A 19280-nucleotide genomic window follows, 5' to 3' on the forward strand; every position below is an offset into this window, starting at 1 on the left:
GTGTGTGTGCAGGGTTGCCAGATTGCAAAGACAAAGTAAAACACCGGTCAGAAAATGTATCCATAAGAGAAAATCTCTGATTGGGGGATTTAAACTCTTGACATAATGAAAGCTCGAAGAGGCTTGTAAAAACAGTCTGTAATATTTTGTCTCCTCTAGTTTCTGTTTTTTTAACTACATTTTATTCTCGTCTTTTTTACGATATTGCATTGATGTAGTCACAGTTATTCTTTATCGGCATTGGTGTCTCGTCTTAGTCATTTGCTTTTAACGAATTCATATTGTTAAAAGGGCTAAATAAATGGTGACTTGACTTGACATGGGAAAAAGCTTGTAGACAAACATTTTTTGTCTTTGTTTTCATGAAATAAAGTAATTTAGCTGATGGCTCTTACTCTTAGAAGAACAGGTTCTATGGATATCCTTGAATGGCTCTTTTTGGCGCTTCATATATAGAAACCTTTAGGGGTTTCCTTCATGGGATCAGTTTCTTGGTTTAGTTTTATTAATTTTGTTTTAGATTTATGATTTAAACCATTCATAAACTATGGAAGCTTGTTTCCGCCACAAAATAAAAAAAAATAAAAGATAATTGCGACTTTTTATCTCACAATTGCGAGTTTACATCTCGCAATTCTGACTTTATTTCTCAGAATTGCGAGATATAAAGTCAGAATTGCGTGAAATAAAGTCAGAATTCTGAGATATAAAGTCAGAATTGCGTGATATAAAGTCGCAATTGCGTCTTATAAAGTCAGAATTCTGACTTTTTTTCTCGCAATTGCGACTTTATATCACGCAATTCTGACTTTATAACACATAATTGCGAGTTTATATCTCGCAATTCTGACATCATTTCTCAGAATTGTGAGATATAAAGTCCAATTCTAAGGGGGGAAAAAAAGACGGACTTTTTTTTTTTTACCTCAGAATAGTTTATATCTCACAATTCTGACTTTATAACACGCAATTGCGACTATATCATGCAATTCTGACTTTATATCTCCCAATTGCGTGATATAAAGTCAGAATTCTGAGATATAAAGTCAGAATGCTGAGATATAAAGTCAGAATGCTGAGATATAAAGTCAGAATGCTGAGATATAAAGTCAGAATGCTGAGATATAAAGTCAGAATTCTGATATATAAAGTCAGAATTGCGTGATATGAAGTCGCAATTGCGAGAAAAAAAGTCAGAATTCTGACTTTATAAGACGCAATTCTGACTTTATATCTCAGAATTCTGACTTTATAACACGCAATTGCGACTTTAAAACACGCAATTCTGACTTTATATCTCGCAATTCTGAGAAATAAAGTCAGAATTGCGAGATGTAAACTCGCAATTGTGAGATAAAAAGTCGCAATTATCTTTTAAAATGTTTTATTCAGTGGCGGAAACAAGCTTCCTTAATAAACGCACTTTATCACTAGAAAAATGTTAAATAAGCATTAAACATGAAAGTATTATGCAACAATGTTATTTCCAATCGAGTAAACCGATAACATGTTGATGACGCAAAAGAATAGATCATGTAACTCATATTTGTAGTGTATGGCTTGTCTCAGTCTTCATCGGGTAAAATAATAACTGTGCAGGTTATAATAATAACACCCAACCACAAACGTGCTCTTCTTCCTCTGATCTCTGAGAAAGACTCGGACGATTAAATCTCTGAGGGGAAAATAATAAAACATCCAATAAAACGAAAAGGTGGAGAATGTAATTTTGAATACAGTCATTTTAAAAACGTATACTTCATATATTAGAATGATAAGCAACTCTAATATGAATTAAAAAAATATACAAGTAATAAAAACACAACACACAAAATTGTAGGAATGTAATGATTTTATATAAATGTATTGGTGTGTGTCCTTAATATATTATTTTATATATACAGTACCAGTCAAAAGTTTGGAAACGTTACTATTTTTAATGTTTTTGAAAGAAGTCTCTTATGCTCATCAAGCCTGCAGTTAAAAAAAAAACAAACAAAAAAAAAAAAAACAGTAATATTATGAAATATTATTACAGTTTAAAATAATGGTTCTCTTTTTTTAATATACTTTAAAATGCAATTTATTTTTGTGATGCAAAGCTGAATTTTCATCAGCAAGTACTCCAGTCTTTGGTGTCTTATGACCCTTCAGAAATCATTCTAATATGATGATTTATGATCAATGTTGGAAACAGTTGTGCTGCTTAATATTTTTTCTTATAACCTGAGATACTTTTTTCAGGATTATTTGATGAATAAAAAGTTAAAAAGAACTGTATTTATTTAGAATAGAAATCTTTTGTAACAATATACACTACCGTTCAAAAGTTTGGGAACAATAACTATTTTTGTTTTAAGAAATTAGTACTTTAATTCAACAAGGATGCGTTAAATTGATAAAAGGTGATGGTAACGATTTATATTGTTAGAAATGTTTTTATTTTGAATAAATGCTGTTTTTATGAATAAATGCTGTTAACGTTTTACTCAATGAATCCTGAAAAAAGTATTCCAAAAAAATATATTAAACAGCACAACTGTTTCCATCATTGATAATAACTGAGTATCAAATCATCATATTAGAATGATTTCTGAAGGATCATAAGACACCAAAGACTGGAGTACTTGCTGATGAAAATTCAGCTTTGCATCACAAAAATAAATTACATTTTAAAATATATTAAAAAAGAGAACCATTATTTTAAATTGTAATAATATTTCATAATATTACTGTTTTTTTATTATATATATATATAATATATATATATATATATATATATATATATATATATATATATATATATATATATATATATATATATATATATATATATATATATATATATAAATGCATGCATGCATATCCCTCCTTCCCAGACCAGGTTCTGTCTTTTCATCTCCTGCTTGTTTTGCAATTTTGATTTCCATCAAAAATTTAATCAGGGCTCAGCGCTGGCCTGTGTGCTGCCCTGAATTTCTAATTTTAGTCTATTCTTTCAGGATTTATTTTTTGTATAATTCAAGAGCGCTTTTCAATATCTCTCAGTTATTAAATTTTAATTCGGAGATCATTAGCATATAAATTGAAAAGGCTTTTTTTTTTTTTAGGTGCCCACTCTTTCAGATGAAATTTAAGAGGCAATATTTCTTTTTTCACCACTTCCATTTAAATGTAAAATAGTAAAAAGAAAGAAAAAAAAAAAAAAACAAATAAACAAAAAAGGAAATTATTCATTTTTTTCACATTATCCATTTTTATGAAAGTGGTACAGGCGTGCCAGGGTTTTTCATGATGGGAACGTGTCAGTGTATTCTGGTTCAAGGAAACTAGGGCTGTCGGTCTAATCTCTTCCAGTCATCTCCTGAAATAGCCTGAGAGTAATAAATTCTCATTAGGTGACAGTGTTGAAATTCTCTTACCACAGTTTGGAGCTGGTTTTGAAAATGAATTGGTGAAAGAGCGCACCTGTGCGCACTAATAATGCCTCCTGGCTCTTTTTGTGAAGGACATGTAATTAAGAGGTGCTATCTGCACTGTACCATAGTGTGTGTTGGCTTTTTTATTTTTTTTTCCGAAGAAAAGTACATTTAAAAATTATTACTTTGTGTTTGATTTGTATTTGTTTTAAATTTTAGCATTTCATGACAGTAACATTTCAGTCAAGGCATTTATTTACCTTTTATTGTATATTTAGATTGCTCTTTCTATTAATAAAAGGTCTGTAGCACGCTACTGAGAATCCAGCTTAGGCTGGAGCCACGTTTCAAAAACCAATAAAGATTTTTAGAAACCAGCTAATATGATCCAAAACACAGCTACTAGCATGATTTGTTTTCCAGTGTTTTTATTATTATTATTATTGTTGTAATTAGTGGAGATTTGTTTTGATTTTTTCTTTGATTACTGGCATCAGCCAAAACGTTTTCTGTTTGGCCAATAAGCGTTGTAAGTGGGACTTTTATTTTGACAGTGCTGAGAAAACAGCTACTAAATGCAGGCACATTTATTTTAATAAATATTATGTATAATATAAATTTATTGCAGAAATTGTTATGCGTGTGTTATTTGCAGTCTTTAAATTAAACTATAATATAAACTATAAAATAATATAATTTAAAGACTGTTGGCCGTCGTTCATCGAATAACAACATTATTGTTATTATTAGTGGTTATATATATATATATATATATATATATAATTTATAGGACTTTTATTTTGACAGCACAGATAACTTAGTGCCTAAATGCAGGCATCCTGGAGCATCCATTCATTTTTGTAGATATTATGTCAAATAAATTTAATTGCAGTATTGTTATGCTTGTTATTTACAGTCTTTAAATTAAACACCTATATCTCTCACACACACACACACACACACACACACACGCACACACATATATATATTGGCCATCAAAAATACCTATATTGACCACTAATAATATGACTGTTAAATCCAGTTTTGCATATCCACAATGCTCTTATAAGATGCAGTATTTTGAATCCAAGTATTCATTGTTTAAACTGGTAAATAAAAGTCAGAAAATGTCGAAAAAACATCATTACGTGGATTCCAAAGGCAGAAGAATTAAGGAATCGGTGGTAATCTACTCATTTTAAGTACTTGTTTTTTGCAGCTTTATGGTAGGGAAGTAGGCCTATCAGGACCCAGTGATGCTTCGTTACTCGAGGGGGCGATACGGCTCTGTGCGTCCGAAATCACATTGTCTGAGAAGGCACTACATATGAATGTTATAGTTATATTTGAATGTTATATTTGAACTATATAGCATCACGTCGCCACCGTTAAAAAAGCATGTTCTATAAAGTATAAATGAAATCTGGACGTACTACATGTCTACATGTCACATGATCTGCCAGCGTCAGTTGTGTCGCTTCACTGTCATTCATAAATCCTCTCCCGTGGCCTCATGGGATAGTAAAGTGTCCATCGAATGCTCACTGTGGAGTCTCAGGGGTCATACGAGGACTTTTCACTACTGTTTTTGAATACTATGCGTCCAGACATGCTACTTTTTTTGCTGTGCTGTTTCTTGCACACTGTGTACTGTAGTAGGGAAGCACTCGGTTTCAGACACAGCCGTGGTTGTAGACCTGAAAAAGAAAGCTGGTTGTAAAATAATTCATATTCTAATATCCGTTACGTCGTCCCCCTCATAATCACGAGCAATTTTATCAGCTGATGATTTTGATGAGCCAAAAATAGTGATTTTATGCTTAACTCAATTTCATCTTTTGTGATATTTAGCATTTTATTTATTTTTTGCCTTATATTTTCTCTTTCCTCCTCAAAGAACATTTTGGTAGATATAGATAGAGCTGTAGATTGCAGACACGTGTATCAAGTTTATTGTATTTCTCTGCAGAGAGTTCTGGGTAATGCATATACAGTTGTACTTCTCTAAAACATAAATCTCCGCTATTCTGAACTGTTATGAATGTCTCCCACACAGAAGGGAAATATTGTAGGCTTCAAAACAGTTCCTCTGCATTACAAAATTCAATGTTAAATTAGATAATGCTACTGTATAGAGTTTCTGAATTTGATTGCTTCTAGTTCTTCTCTAATCTTGTTCTTATTGTATTTTAATAGTTTACAAGACATGGATTGCCCCAAATTCACATTTGGGCACTTAAAGAGGACATATTGTGCTTTTTAACATGTTCATCTTTCTTTAGTGTGTAATGTTGCTGTTTGAGCATGAAAAAGCTCTGCAAAGCTCCAGTTATTCTCTATATCAGTGTCACTGTTTCTGAAGCGCCTTCATTGTAGTCTTGAGTTTTCTGAACGAACACGTCACAATATTCCTCATTTAAATAATTCATACGCAGAATAAAGGGGCGGGGCCTGGCTGAGTTAGTTAGTAGTGTGTTAAACTGGCGGTTATTGAAAGGGGCGGGACATTTCCCAAACACACTCGAAGCGCTCGACCAATCACAACACACTGCTCCAGCCGACCAATCAGAGCACAGTGTGCTTTTCAGAAGGAGGGGCTTCATGGAGACAGGAAGTAAACAGAGCGTTACTGACAGACTGGGAAGAGAGGAGCCGCAACAATGGAGAATATGGGGAAAAAAGTTTACAAAAATGCTTAGTGAGCATTCAAGCATGATAACCCTTATGCAGTAGAGCCGCCCCCCCCCCTTCAAAAAAAAAAAAAAGACTTTAAAAATGAGCATATTCGGTCCCCTCTTAAATGCCGCCTCCTGTTTTTGTTTTGTACAGTTTCCTTTGCTCTTGCTGAGCAGTCGTGGAGTCATGAGTTGTCAGGAGGTTCCTAACCCCAGCCAGGAGCCGAAGGACACAGCTGTGGTCCCGACTGAGGCAGGAGCCACGCAAGCGGTCCCGACAACCTCCCCGAAGCTCCCCTCGGTCACTGTAAAGACCGAGGTGGCGTCCACCGCCGAGTCTGTGGCCAGTAACGGCAAAGCGAGCGACGGGAACATACCGGCTGAGATCTGTGTGGTTTTGGGGAGCTCTCGCAACTCGCAAACACAAGGTATGAAATAGTTTTTAGTCATGAGACATTCTACAAATGGGTGCCATGTGTATCCCTCATATATACACACACTACTTGTCAAAAGCTTGGAATTAAGTTGTAATGATATTTTACAAAACAAAACTGTATTTTTATCAGTACATGCAACCTTGATGAGCAAAAACCTTTTTTTTTTTTTGATTATTTCAAACTTTTGACCAGTAGTATAGGTGTAAATATGACTTATTAGTGAAAAGGTTGAAGTCTCCACCTTCTTTATTACTTTATATTCTGTTTTATGTTTGTCAGGAATGATGTCATGATTGATGATTGACAGATTTGTTTGTGGTGAAAACCCTGTGGTGAAAATCAAGCTTTTAATGTTTTTTTTTATGTCTATGTGGTGTTTTTAATATGCTTCGGATGAGACTTTAAACCGAGGTCCTGACTCTCTGTGGTCATTAAAAATCCCATGGCACTTCTCATAAAGAGTAGGGGTGTAACCCGGGTGTCCTGACCAAATTCCCCCCATTGGCCTTTACATTCCCCATCCATTAAATTGGCTCTATCACTCTCTCTCCTCTCCACCTATATCTGGTGTGTGGTGAGCGCACTGGTGCCGCTGTGCTGTGGATGCTGGTGGTTGAGGAGAGACCCCAACATGATTGTAAAGTGCTTTGGGTGTGCAGAAGTACATGTGAAAGCGCTATATAAATGCCCCATTCATTCAAAGCATGTGTAAATTCATAAGTCGACAGCATTGCTGAGTATTTCCTCCTTAAAACTGCTGTGAACCAAAGACAGTCTCAAAAACACGCTTTGAAATCGCTGGTGTTTCTGACGTCACAAACTACCTTGTAACCAATCAGATCAACGTGTGATCGTCAACCAGTGGATCTCTGAGCTGAGTGAGTGAGTGGAGGCGGGGCTCATTTGCATATTCATAGAACCCCCGTATACTAAATGAGGCAAGGGTGTCGAGTTACATTCAAGATATTTTAAGACAGGAAGAAAAAACTTTTAAATATGTAATTTTGGTGATCAAAGATGAGTTTTAAGCCAAGGGATACAATTATTGACTACAGGGGGACTTTACATTTTTTTATTAAAGTGGCATGAAGCACTACATTATTAGATATTAACATGTTTTCAGTGGCGTCAAAATAAGGCACTTGCAAAACAGGAACACTTATCGGCTGATGTGATCATTAATAAATGCCAAATATCGGCCATGGCAATAAATATTGGTTGACCATGATTTTATATAGTGAGCAAATTAGAACTGAGAAGTGGATATTTGCTGAAATATCTGAATTAAATCTGTTTATTTCTCTCTCCGAGGAAACACCTTGTAGTTTCACAGCTTGTGTTAAAGTGTAAGCCGTGTGACCGGCCCGATGGTGTAATCACACCTTACTAACACTTGAAACACATTTGTCTGATCTTTCCGTTCTCTCTCTTGCAGGCTCTTACATCTGTGGAGTATGTGGCAAGAAGTACAAATACTACAACTGCTTTCAGACGCATGTCCGAGCTCACACAGGTGCCGTCCCATTCTTGACTTACTGCATTTGATTTAGGATAGTTGGAAGTTCTCAGAACTGCAAATGAAGTTTACAATAAACAGACAACACGTCTTTCTATCATATTGATGGTTTCTCACAAAAGCAAACATCTGACTCACAAACAAATGACTCTTTTGAGCTGGTTAATAAATAAATATATAGTATTTTTTTTCCACACACATTGTTTTGCTTGGGAAGACATTGATTCATCCGCTGGGGTCGTATGGATCACCGTCACAATCGCTTTGTGTGTCTTTTTTAAAGCGTCAACTGAGCGGCAGCCATTCAATGGCATTATATGGGCTCAAAGAGATGCATTATTTTCCTAAAAATATCCGTTTGTGTTTATCTGAAGACAGAAAGTCATATACATTAGAGATGTCATGAGGGTTAGTAAATGATGAGAGATTTTTCAATTTTGGGTGAATTATCCTATTTCCAGAATCATAAAATTCCAGAATCATATAAATCTGTCTGTATTTTGTGTGGTTTTATTTAGAGGCCGAGGGTACGGCTTCAGGAGAAGGAGCATCTCTGGGAATCAATAGTGAGTTGCACATTTTCTTATTCGTGGGACAGATATTTGGGGAATTGTCCTGGAATTTTCTAGATAAAGTGGATAAAACTTTATGACAGAGAGAGTTCTGTCCCAACATCTTGTCACACAATGATATCTAAAGTTTCTATTCATAGAAGTCTGTTTTTTTTTTCCCTAATCCAGGTTCTTTCCGTTATACATGTGACGTATGTGGGAAAAAATACAAGTACTACAGCTGTTTTCAGGAGCACCGAGACCTCCATGCTGTTGATGGTGAGATTCCCTCTTTTCATTTGTAATAGTTCTTGGTTTACTATAGTATGTCAGTAACCACATGGTTGCTGTCACAGCTGTTTGAAATCTCTCAGTATTCAGTTGATCCATATGTGGGTAATTTGGTTTTTACATTGTAAAACCTATGAGAAATATCTGTTAGAAAGGGCAGAGTCGTAGTCGAGACCAAATAGACCTAGAACAAAACTAGACCCTCTGACATTTCAATTTTAAGTAACTTAATAGTCTTTCAAGGTACTTTCCACAAATATGATAACGATTACTTATTTTGTAATCACAAATCCCATGTTTTTTATTGGTTTAACTATTATATAAAATATACCCCAAAATATAGACAAAAATATTACCCCGTTGATGCTTTTCTTTAAAGGGATAGTTCACCCAAAAATGAAAATTAGCCCATGATTTACTCACCCTGACATCATCCTAGGTGTATATGACATTCTTCTTTCAGACGAATACAATCTGAGTTATATAAAAAAAAAAGTTCCTGGCTCTTCCAAGCGGCAGTGAATGGCTGGATGACTTTGGAAGTCCATTAAAGGCAGACGGCCGTCCGTATCGACTTACTCCAAAAGAGAAACGGCTGAACTTGACGCACAATGAGATGACGGCCATTGATGCCTCTCGCGGTTCAAACACACAGGGCTGGGCAACCGCGTTCGCCATTACTTTGTACGTCAAGTTCAGGTGTTTCTCTTTTGGCGTAAGTCGATGCGTACGGCCATCTGCCGGAAGCTAGTTGTTTTAGTCGATAAAGTTTTAAATATTTAAATATCAACCTAGGGTCCTTTGCACCATGACCTCGAGCCAAACACCCCCCCCCCCCAGAAGCCTTTTTTACCTTGGTCGAACATTATTAAAGTTAGAGCTTATTTAGCTCAGATCATCCGGATGGCTTAGTGCAGGCGCTAATGGATCCAAGGTTGTATCTCTGTTGTATATCTGTATTAAATATGGATATTTTTCTTTATTAACCTATTTCATCCCTATTCCCACATTTGTAGTATTGACACTATAACGCAAACCGGAAATTGTAACGCGTGAGCATGCAAAAGTTTCTCGTGAGCACTCAAAAATCGGTATATTTTTCATTTTTGCAAAGGTCCCTTCAGGGGCTCCGTACTAACCTCATATAAAATGCAGAAAAAATAAAACGGCTCAATGTATTTAGTTTCATCTCCAACATATTACATTTTGGTTGACGGTCAACATATTCTGAAGGTTGAGTACTGATCATTTCCCAAGTGTTTTGGGTCCTATTTTGGACTATATTTGTGGGAAATGTCTCAATTTAAAGGGGAAAATATGAAGAAAGCTGGCTTTTTTTTCCTTTTCTTTTTATGCTGTCAATAGAACTTTTACCTAAACCATTCCTAATTAACAGAACCAAACTTTGTTGATCTTGATCCTACAAAACATTTTTTCCCCATAAAAGCTGATGGTAAATATGTATAAACATCTTGACATTAATTGCTGATCATAAATTCTTTGTCTTTTATTATTTTCTTTCACTAATGAAGCGAGGGCTGTAACTCCAGTGGCAATAAAACCGCTGACATTTTCATGAAAGATGAATTGTGACCCGTACTGGCAAAATGAGTAGGAAAGCACACGGGATAATGTCAAGATAGAGACAAAGCAATTGAAATTTGTCCATTTTGGTCGAATTTGAGCTTTTCTTTTTTACAAATATGAGAGCATTAAGCCCTCGTCTAGCGATCCCAATGCTCCAAATGTCATTTAAACATCTAAAATTATCTTTATTTGTACGTTTTCTGAGGGGAGTACCTTTCCTTTGTTTTAATAATCCATGAAAAAATGTTTTTCTCTGCTCGCTTCTCGACAGCTGGTGCACAAGTTTGGTATCGTTGTAATTCCAACTTTGTGAATCTTCTCAGTGAATTCTCGATGGCATGAGTCTGAACCAGTGAAATGTGATTTTCAAACCCAAGCTGATGTAAACAAAACCAGCTTGTTATTAACCAGTCGCAATAACGCCTTCGGTGATTAATCGAAACACCCGGTGGTGCATTGCCATATTGGTGAACCTGATTTCAACAAGTGAAACATTATCCTGGATCAATGATCTAGTCAACATTCCAATCAACTAACCAGATTTGAGGGACAAGTTTACAGTTTATGTCAAGTTTAGGCTTACAATCAGGGTTTGGTGCTTCTACATTAGGCGTTATTCATTCAACTATCATTTCCCTCTGATGTTAGGGATAATTTATGTGTAGGGTTAGTGTAATAGGGTTAGGACTAAATTTACGGAAAGTAATGTTGTTCCAGGATCAATAAAATATGTTGCAGTTGGCAAAATCACAGTGACCTTGTGATATCTTGGAAGTGTCCATCCTCTGAAAACATGAAAAGTAAACACAGCAGAAATTTCTAATTTTCAAGCTTTTAATTCTATATTTCATTGATATATGCCTGTTTTGTAATGGATATGGTAGTTGGAGTGCTAAGTCGGTCTGCGAATCTTGTTGACCTTATTAATGACTACTTCAGTGATAATGTGCCACCACCAAAACAAGATGATTGTGGACGGTAATGAAGCAAATCTTGAACGGTGGTTGGGCATGGACACAATATGAAACTGTCATGACTGTATTAAAAAGGACTTTTGAAGGAATTTTGATGATCACTATTAATTTGGCCATTTTTTTTTAAACTTGTTAACATGAGATGGGCAATTTGTTATTTATTGTTATTATTGATATTTTGTTGCATAATTAAATTTTTCTTCACGGGTAGCCCTTAACCAGTGACATGCTTCTCAATCTGATTGTTTGCATAACAATGTTAAATATTCTTCACATAATTATTTTCATATTATTTTCAATTTGGTGTTATTACCAGTGATTTTAAGGTATGTTTGCTAGGTGATTTTTGTTTTGGTACCTTCAGAAAACTTTAGATTTTTCTCAAAATTGACTTTGCTGACTCTATCGATTTCAAACAGGTGTAGCTCATTCATTTTTTTCAGATTCCAACAAATATACATCATTTTGATGTTTTTTTAGCGAAAAATGTGAAAATAACTAGAATTAATTCGTGAAAATCTGCTCATTCTGACTCCTTTTGGCAGCACGGGTCACAATTTTCCTAGATGGTGTTTGAGATACTATTGATGCATTATCATCTTCATTAAAGTCTCATCTTCCTCTGCTCTTGTTCACTGTTTCACTATTTGTGATGTCAGAATACTAGTTTTTAACATTATGGCGTGAAATTTTTGATAAGAATCCTTAGATTCTTTTATGTCATCCTTAGAGATCTTATATCATGTATGAGTCTGCTAAAAGGTGAAAAGGCTTACCTACATTAACTTTGCATCCTCTTTTTGTTGTCGTTCAGATCCATATGACCATGTGATACCTGTAGAAGACCTAAAAGAGGAGACTGAATCATACCAGAAAATGGGACCAAGTAAGAGTGCTCTAAATCTCTGTGACTCGTGGTTCCCTTACATGTCGGTCAGTTTGATGCCGCGTCAGTAGCTGATATTATGAACTCAACCCAGGAGTGATGACTTCGGATGACCAAATACACTGCAAAAATCTGAAAAGTTGACAACATGATGCAGCTTCAAAGTTTGCTCAGCTTATGGAAAAATTGTTGTTTCAATTTATACACTGCAAAAAAATAATTGTTGGTTTAACTTGGTTAACCTGTTTGCCTTAATTTTGAGTTAATTTAAATGATAAACCTTTAAATTGCAGTTTATTTGATGGATTTTTTTACAGTGTAGAATCATGCAAATTAATTTTCATATACCGTTTAAAGGGATAGTTCACTTTGAAATTAAATGTTGGTATGTTTTAGCTTACCTCAAGGGCATCCAAGATGTAGGTGTGTTTTTTTCCACAGTAGTTTCAACTTTGATATTTTTAGGTCAAACCGTTCTTGTCTGTCAGTCATTTAAAGCATGCACAGAGTCCAAATTAAAACAATTCCCCATCGTAAGTACACATTGATGGCCTAAGACACGAAACGAGTGGTTTGTGTGAGAAAACAAACAGTATCGTTTTTACCTCTTATACACAGCCACGTCCAAGTGATCTGAGGGCGCGCGCGCATCCTGGTGTGTGACGTGTACGCAGACTGGTGCATATATATATATATATATATATATATATATATATATATATATATATATATATATACTAGATGTCACCTTGGTTACGGCAGTTCATTGGAACGAATGTCTTTAAGGCGACATCTAGTGTATATATATCTATGCACCAGTCTGCGTACACGTCACACACCAGGAAGCGCCCGCGCCCTCAGATCACTTGGACGTGGCTGTGTTATAAAGGCTAAAAACTATATAAATACTGTTCGTTTTCTAACATAAACCGCTCGTTTCTTGTCTTAGGCCATCAATGTGTACTTACGATGGGGAATTGTTTCATTTGGACGATGGGGAATTGTTTAATTTGGACGATGTTTTAATTTGGACTCTGTGCATGCTCTTTGAGACCGTGACCATAGACCTGCATTATAGGACTGACAGACAAGAATGGTTTGACCTAAAAATATCAAAATTGAAACTACTGCGGAAAAAAAGACACCTACGTCTTGGATGCCCTTGAGGTAAGCCAAAACATACCAAAATTTAATTTCAAAGTGAACTATCCCTTTAAGCCCCAGTGTCCATATAACCAGGATTGGGCCATCTGCAGGATAACTGCTCCACTGCGGTCAAAACACCTTTTCGTGCATATCAATGTTGTTGTTTTTTTACGTGGGTATTAAGTACACGAGTGACGTATGAAAGTTTGTTTGCAAAATAAATTATTAGTTGGTAGCCAAATGTTACATCACGACCATGGAAACATCAGGATTCTGAGTGAAACGGCTTCTGGAATAAGAGCAAATGAAGGGCGGGGCTTAATTTTGTCTGTGGGGAATTGATTGGATGCTTGTGGTTTGCTATTGGTGGATCTCATGTGATTGATAGGTTGCCCCGCCCTCATCATCAGATAAGAGAAGAGATTCTGCAAGAGGGAGGGGAAGTTATTCTGATTCAAGATTACGAGGCACATGAAAAATAATAATGTGCACGGATAAATCATTTATAATAAATACTGCAATATTCCATAAAAATAAGAATTGTCAATTATGATTTCATGGGGACTTTAATGGATAAGCTGCTGAATGATGCTGCGTTGAAGTGGTTTAACCCCAGTTCCCTGAAAGAAGTAATGATATGCTGCAGAATGATTCGAGTAGCTCCTTCATCTGAAAATCTGATGAACATGACACTGATCCCTCAGTTATGTGCGCATATGGGCGGAGCTTAAGCACAGTCAGCCATTAAAGATCTGTGGTTCTATTCAGGTCGACAGAAGTCATCACTCCGGGGCGGAGTTTCCACCGCATCAGTTCCCACATACAGGGAACCGGGTTATATTTTAAACCCAGACCTTATAATTGTGACTTATAAGATTGATTTGTTTCCGAAGTGATATAATATGTAGGTTGTGTAATTATGGTTGTGAAATTGCAGCTTAAAGCAGTGGCTCTCAACCTTTTTGACTCCAAGGCCCCACATCGTCCACAAAAATATTTGAAGGCCCGACACGGCTACTTTCTGTAGATTTAATTCCATGATTGCAGAAGTATTAAGAGCTGAATGCTTTTCAAGGTTCACACTCGTTCAAGGTTCACACACTATTCGTATGCGATTTATGGATAATGATTTTCAAAAAATATATTGTACTCACAATTTCTATACCTGATAAAGTATTTTAGAGCTTGGCATGAATAAAAAGCTGTATATTCAATCTAAAAATTCCCATAAAGTTGTAAGATTTTTATTAATTGCATGTCTTTTCCAGGTCTACTAGAAATCACACTTTTATAATTAGATGCGTAAAGTTTGATAACACACTTTGATGTTGGCTTGACAAAGCCAGGTCTGAAAGTTTAAAATAACTTTGAACAGCTTGAAGTTTGATTAAAAAAAAAAAAAAAAAAAAAAATTATTAGCATGATTAACACATTGTTAATATGATTAACATGTTGCTAGCATGATTTATCTCATTGCTAGCATGAATGTTATTAAATGCATGTCTTTTCCAGGTCATTTAAAAAAAACACACACACACTCTTAAAACTTGATGAGTAAAGTTTGATGACAAACTTTGATGTTGGCTTGACTAAACCAGGTCTGAAAGTTTAAAAGAACTTTGAACAGCTTGAAGTTTAAAGGTTTTACTCAAAGTAAACAAAAAATAGCATGTTGTTAGCATAATTAGCATGTTGCTAGCATGATTTAACACATTGTTAGCATGTCCTAACATGTTGATAACATGATCAGCATGTTGTTAACACGATTAGCATGTTGTTAACATGATTACATTTTTGTTGCTAACATGATTAACAGGTTGTTAACATGATTAACATTTTGCTAGAATGTTTGCTAGCATTATTTAAAACATTGCTAGCGTGATTTAACATGTTGTTAACATGAATTAGCATGTTGTTAGCATGATTAGAATTTTGTTAACATGATTTAACACTTTGCTAGCATTTTTTTATCACATTGTTAGCACATTTGAACATGTTACCATTATTAGCTTACATGTTGCTTACATGTCTAAACACGTTGATAACATGTTTTATCATGCTGTTATGATCAGCATGTATAGTTAACATGATTAGCATGTTGCTAGAAAGTTGCTAGCCATATTGTTAGTGTGATTTAACACTGCTAGTATGTTTTAACATTGATAGCATGATTTAGCATGTTGTTAGTAGGATTTAACACATTGCTAGCATGACTTAGCATATTTCTAGCATGAATTAGCATGTTGTTGATGGTAAAGGTAAGAGACTCTTTAAATTCTGGCTCAGAAGTTGTTTAAATAGTAGATCAGTATGTTGGCTTTGTCAAACCAACATAATCAGGCTTTTCCAAGACAACCCTGGTTCTTCAAATAATTTGTTTTTGTTTTTGTTGTTTTAGCTTATTTTAATGTTTGTTTTAAAGCTTTGTTTTTAATGCCTTGTTTTAAATCATTAAGCTACTGTATGTTGAGGTCCGCCTGGTTGAGAACCACTGGCTTAAAGGAACAGTGCACCAAAAAACAATATTTCTGTCATTATATTCTCACCCTCATGTCATTGCAGAGCTGAATACAGTTCTATTTGTTATTTGAATACGATTTTGTTTTTTCTCCAATGGGTTCCAATGGAGATTTGGACTCTATTGACTTTCATAGTATGGACAAACACAGTTGAAACATTCTTCTTCAGAAAGTAAGTCATACATGTTGGGATTGACATGAGGGTGAGTAAATGATGACAGATTATCATGGTTTAAGTGGAAAGTTTGTGGTAAAGCGTCTGTGGCTAATCACTGCATGTTGACTAATTACTGTATTTTGTGTCCTGAAGAAACCGGAAGCTACACGTGTGAGTATTGTGGGAAACAGTACAAATACTTCAACCCCTATCAGGAGCATGTGGCTCTTCACGCTCCGATGAGTAAGTCCTCACCTCACTTCAGTGTTTTGTGGTGTTTATCTGCGAATGGATGAAATAAAGCAGTGTAGACACTCGCTGTAAATGATATATAGCTCTAATCATTAAATATGGAGATTGTGGAAGCTTGTTTACGAAACTACTAGGAAACGTAATAACCAAGATCATAATTCCTGTTGTAAAAATGCCCAATCTGTCTGCAGTGAACCTCAAATTGTTACTGCAAAGCCTCTCCTATTATCTTCGTCCTTCGTCTCTCCTCTCATTTTTCTCTCAGTCCTGCTTTGAGTTTGACATTGAAAGCTATTTAAAGTATGGTGAAAATATAGAAGTGGGTCAGAGAGACTGTAGTGATGCTACCAGAATTAAATTTCAATTTGTTTCGAAATTTGAAAGAGTCATGGTTTTGCAGGGAGATGCGAATTGTTGTTTGGTAGAGCATGTTCTTTTTATTATCAATAATTGATAAATGCCTGTGATTTATTGTCAGTGAAACATGTTTGGTGATTAATCTTATGCATAGAAAACATTTCAGACTCTCTATTATTGGCTTAGTCATTACCAGTAAATGTATAAATATGGGAATTTATCACTTTTCTGTGATGCTTTTACTTCACCCATCAGCATTTATCAAATAAGTTTCCACTCATCACTCTCAAATACGTTTTGTTGGAATGAGTTTGTTGTGCGCCACTTTCCATGAATAAGGTACCATTATTTGGGCTGAAGTAAACAGAATGATTTTAAACCATTTAGCAATCATTAAATTATATAAGCTTAAATAGAAATATAGGTACTGGATGTGCATTTTAATGACAAGATTTCTTGACTCATGATTAAGTTGCTGTGGACGCTTGTTTCCGCCACAGAATAAAACATTTTAAATGATAATTGCAACTTTTTGTCTCACAAATCTGACTTTATTTCTCAGAATTGTGAGATATAAAGTCAGAATTGAGAGATGTAAACTTGCAATTGTGAGTTATAGGCCTGGTTTCATAGACAGGGCTTAGATTAAGCCAGGATTAGGCCTCAGGGCAATTGGGGCATTTAAGTAGATTTTATAAATGTGCCTTAGAAAAAAGCATTACTGGTGTGCATCTTGAGACAAAACAATGCCAGTGACATATTTGAAGATGTGCTAGTTCAAGTTGCTTTCAGTAAAAACAGCTCAAACATGCATTTTAGTCTGGGACTAGATTTAAGCCTTGTATGTGAAACCAGGGGTTCAAGTCAGATTTGTGAGATTAAAAAGTCGCTATTACTTTTTTTTTATTATTTCTTTTAATCATGTGCTAATGTCAAACAATAGCGTTTTTCTCTAAATTGCCAAAATAATTCTCAATTATCATCCCCATTTCCAGTTAAAACATCTGGATATCCTAATATTTATCTCAGAAGAACAATTGCATACATTTGATTTCTGATACTTGATGAACTCGTAAACATATTTTGTCTTCGCCTTTTAGTGATTTTCTCCACTTTTGAAGCCAAAATATGTCATTTATGTGATTCGTGCAGAATGAGTTTTGGCGTGGGTGTTTTGGGGCAATCGGTCCAAAAAAACAAACAAATAATTAATTTGTAAACAACCCAACCTAAAAGCTTTATCATTTGATGAGATATTATACATCCATGTATATGTCAGCCTTTTGTGAATTGTCAAATCATCATATTAGAATGATTTCTGAAGGATCATAAGACACCAAAGACTGGAGTACTTGCTGATGAAAATTCAGCTTTGCATCACAAAAATAAATTACATTTTAAAATATATTAAAAAAGAGAACCATTATTTTAAATTGTAATAATATTTCATAATATTACTGTTTTTTTTTTTTTTAACCGCAGGCTTGATGAGCATAAGAGACTTCTTTCAAAAACATTAAAAATAGTAATGTTTCCAAACTTTTGACTGGTACTGTACACACACACTCACTCACATACTCACACACTCACACACACACTCACTCACTCACTCACATACTCACACACTCACACACTCACTCACTCACTCACTCACTCACTCACTCACTCACTCACTCACATACTCACTCACTCACATACTCACTCACTCACTCACTCACACACACACTCTCTCTCTCTCTCTCTCTCTCTCTCTCTCTCTCTCTCTCTCTCTCTCTCTCTCTCTCTCTCTCTCTCTCTCTCTCCCCCGGTCAAAAGTTTTAGATCGGTAAGATTTTTAATGTTTTTAAAAGAAGTCTCTTCTGCTGTTTTCATAAATGATATTAATCATAAATGTTTCTTGATCCTCAAATCATCATATTAGAGTGATTTCTGAAGGATCATGTGACACTGAAGACTGGAGTAATGATGCTGAACATTCAGCTTTGATCACAGGAATAAATTACACTTTAAAATATATTAAAATAGAAAACAGTCATTTTAAATTGTCATAATATTTCACAATAATACTGTTTTGTTTTATTGTTTTTTATCAAATAAATGCAGCCTTGGTGAGCAGAAGAGACTTATACGTATATGTATATATATATATATACATATACACTACTGGTCAAAAGTTTTAGATCAGTATTTTATATGTTTTTAAAAGAAGTCTCTTCTGCTCATATATATATATATATATTTATATATTTATATATATGTATATATATGTATATATATATAGTGTATAGACGTTAATAATGTATGATTGGGCTTCAGTTCATAATTCAGAATGAGTTTGAAAAGTAATTTATTATTACTGTGAACATTTTTATTGAAGTCGGGATGAAACTGGAGTTGTATGTGTGAACAAATGTGGGCGGGGCTTGATTTTGTCCATGGGGAATTGATTGGATGGTTGTGGTTTGCTATTGGTGGATCTGGTGTGATTGACAGGTTGCCCCGCCCTCGTCATC

The 19280-nt window shown here is 35.0% G+C and overlaps 1 protein-coding gene across 3 annotated transcripts in view; it reads left to right on the forward strand.

Annotated features, from left to right (window-relative positions):
- Positions 1-19280, forward strand: part of znf618 (zinc finger protein 618) — a 39634-nt gene that overhangs the window by 9329 nt on the left and 11025 nt on the right. For all 3 annotated transcript variants that reach the window (XM_081366191.1, XM_081366190.1, XM_081366192.1), the window contains exons 3-8: positions 6249-6522; positions 7967-8044; positions 8566-8613; positions 8788-8877; positions 12265-12336; positions 16312-16401. In XM_081366191.1, coding sequence (XP_081222317.1) covers positions 6282-6522; positions 7967-8044; positions 8566-8613; positions 8788-8877; positions 12265-12336; positions 16312-16401 — 619 coding nt within the window. In that variant the 5' untranslated portion in view covers positions 6249-6281. The remainder of the gene's footprint in view (positions 1-6248; positions 6523-7966; positions 8045-8565; positions 8614-8787; positions 8878-12264; positions 12337-16311; positions 16402-19280) is intronic.

This window comes from Scardinius erythrophthalmus, assembly GCF_964197995.2.
Source record: "Scardinius erythrophthalmus genome assembly, chromosome: 5".
In the NCBI taxonomy this organism is placed as follows: Eukaryota; Metazoa; Chordata; class Actinopteri; order Cypriniformes; family Leuciscidae; genus Scardinius; species Scardinius erythrophthalmus.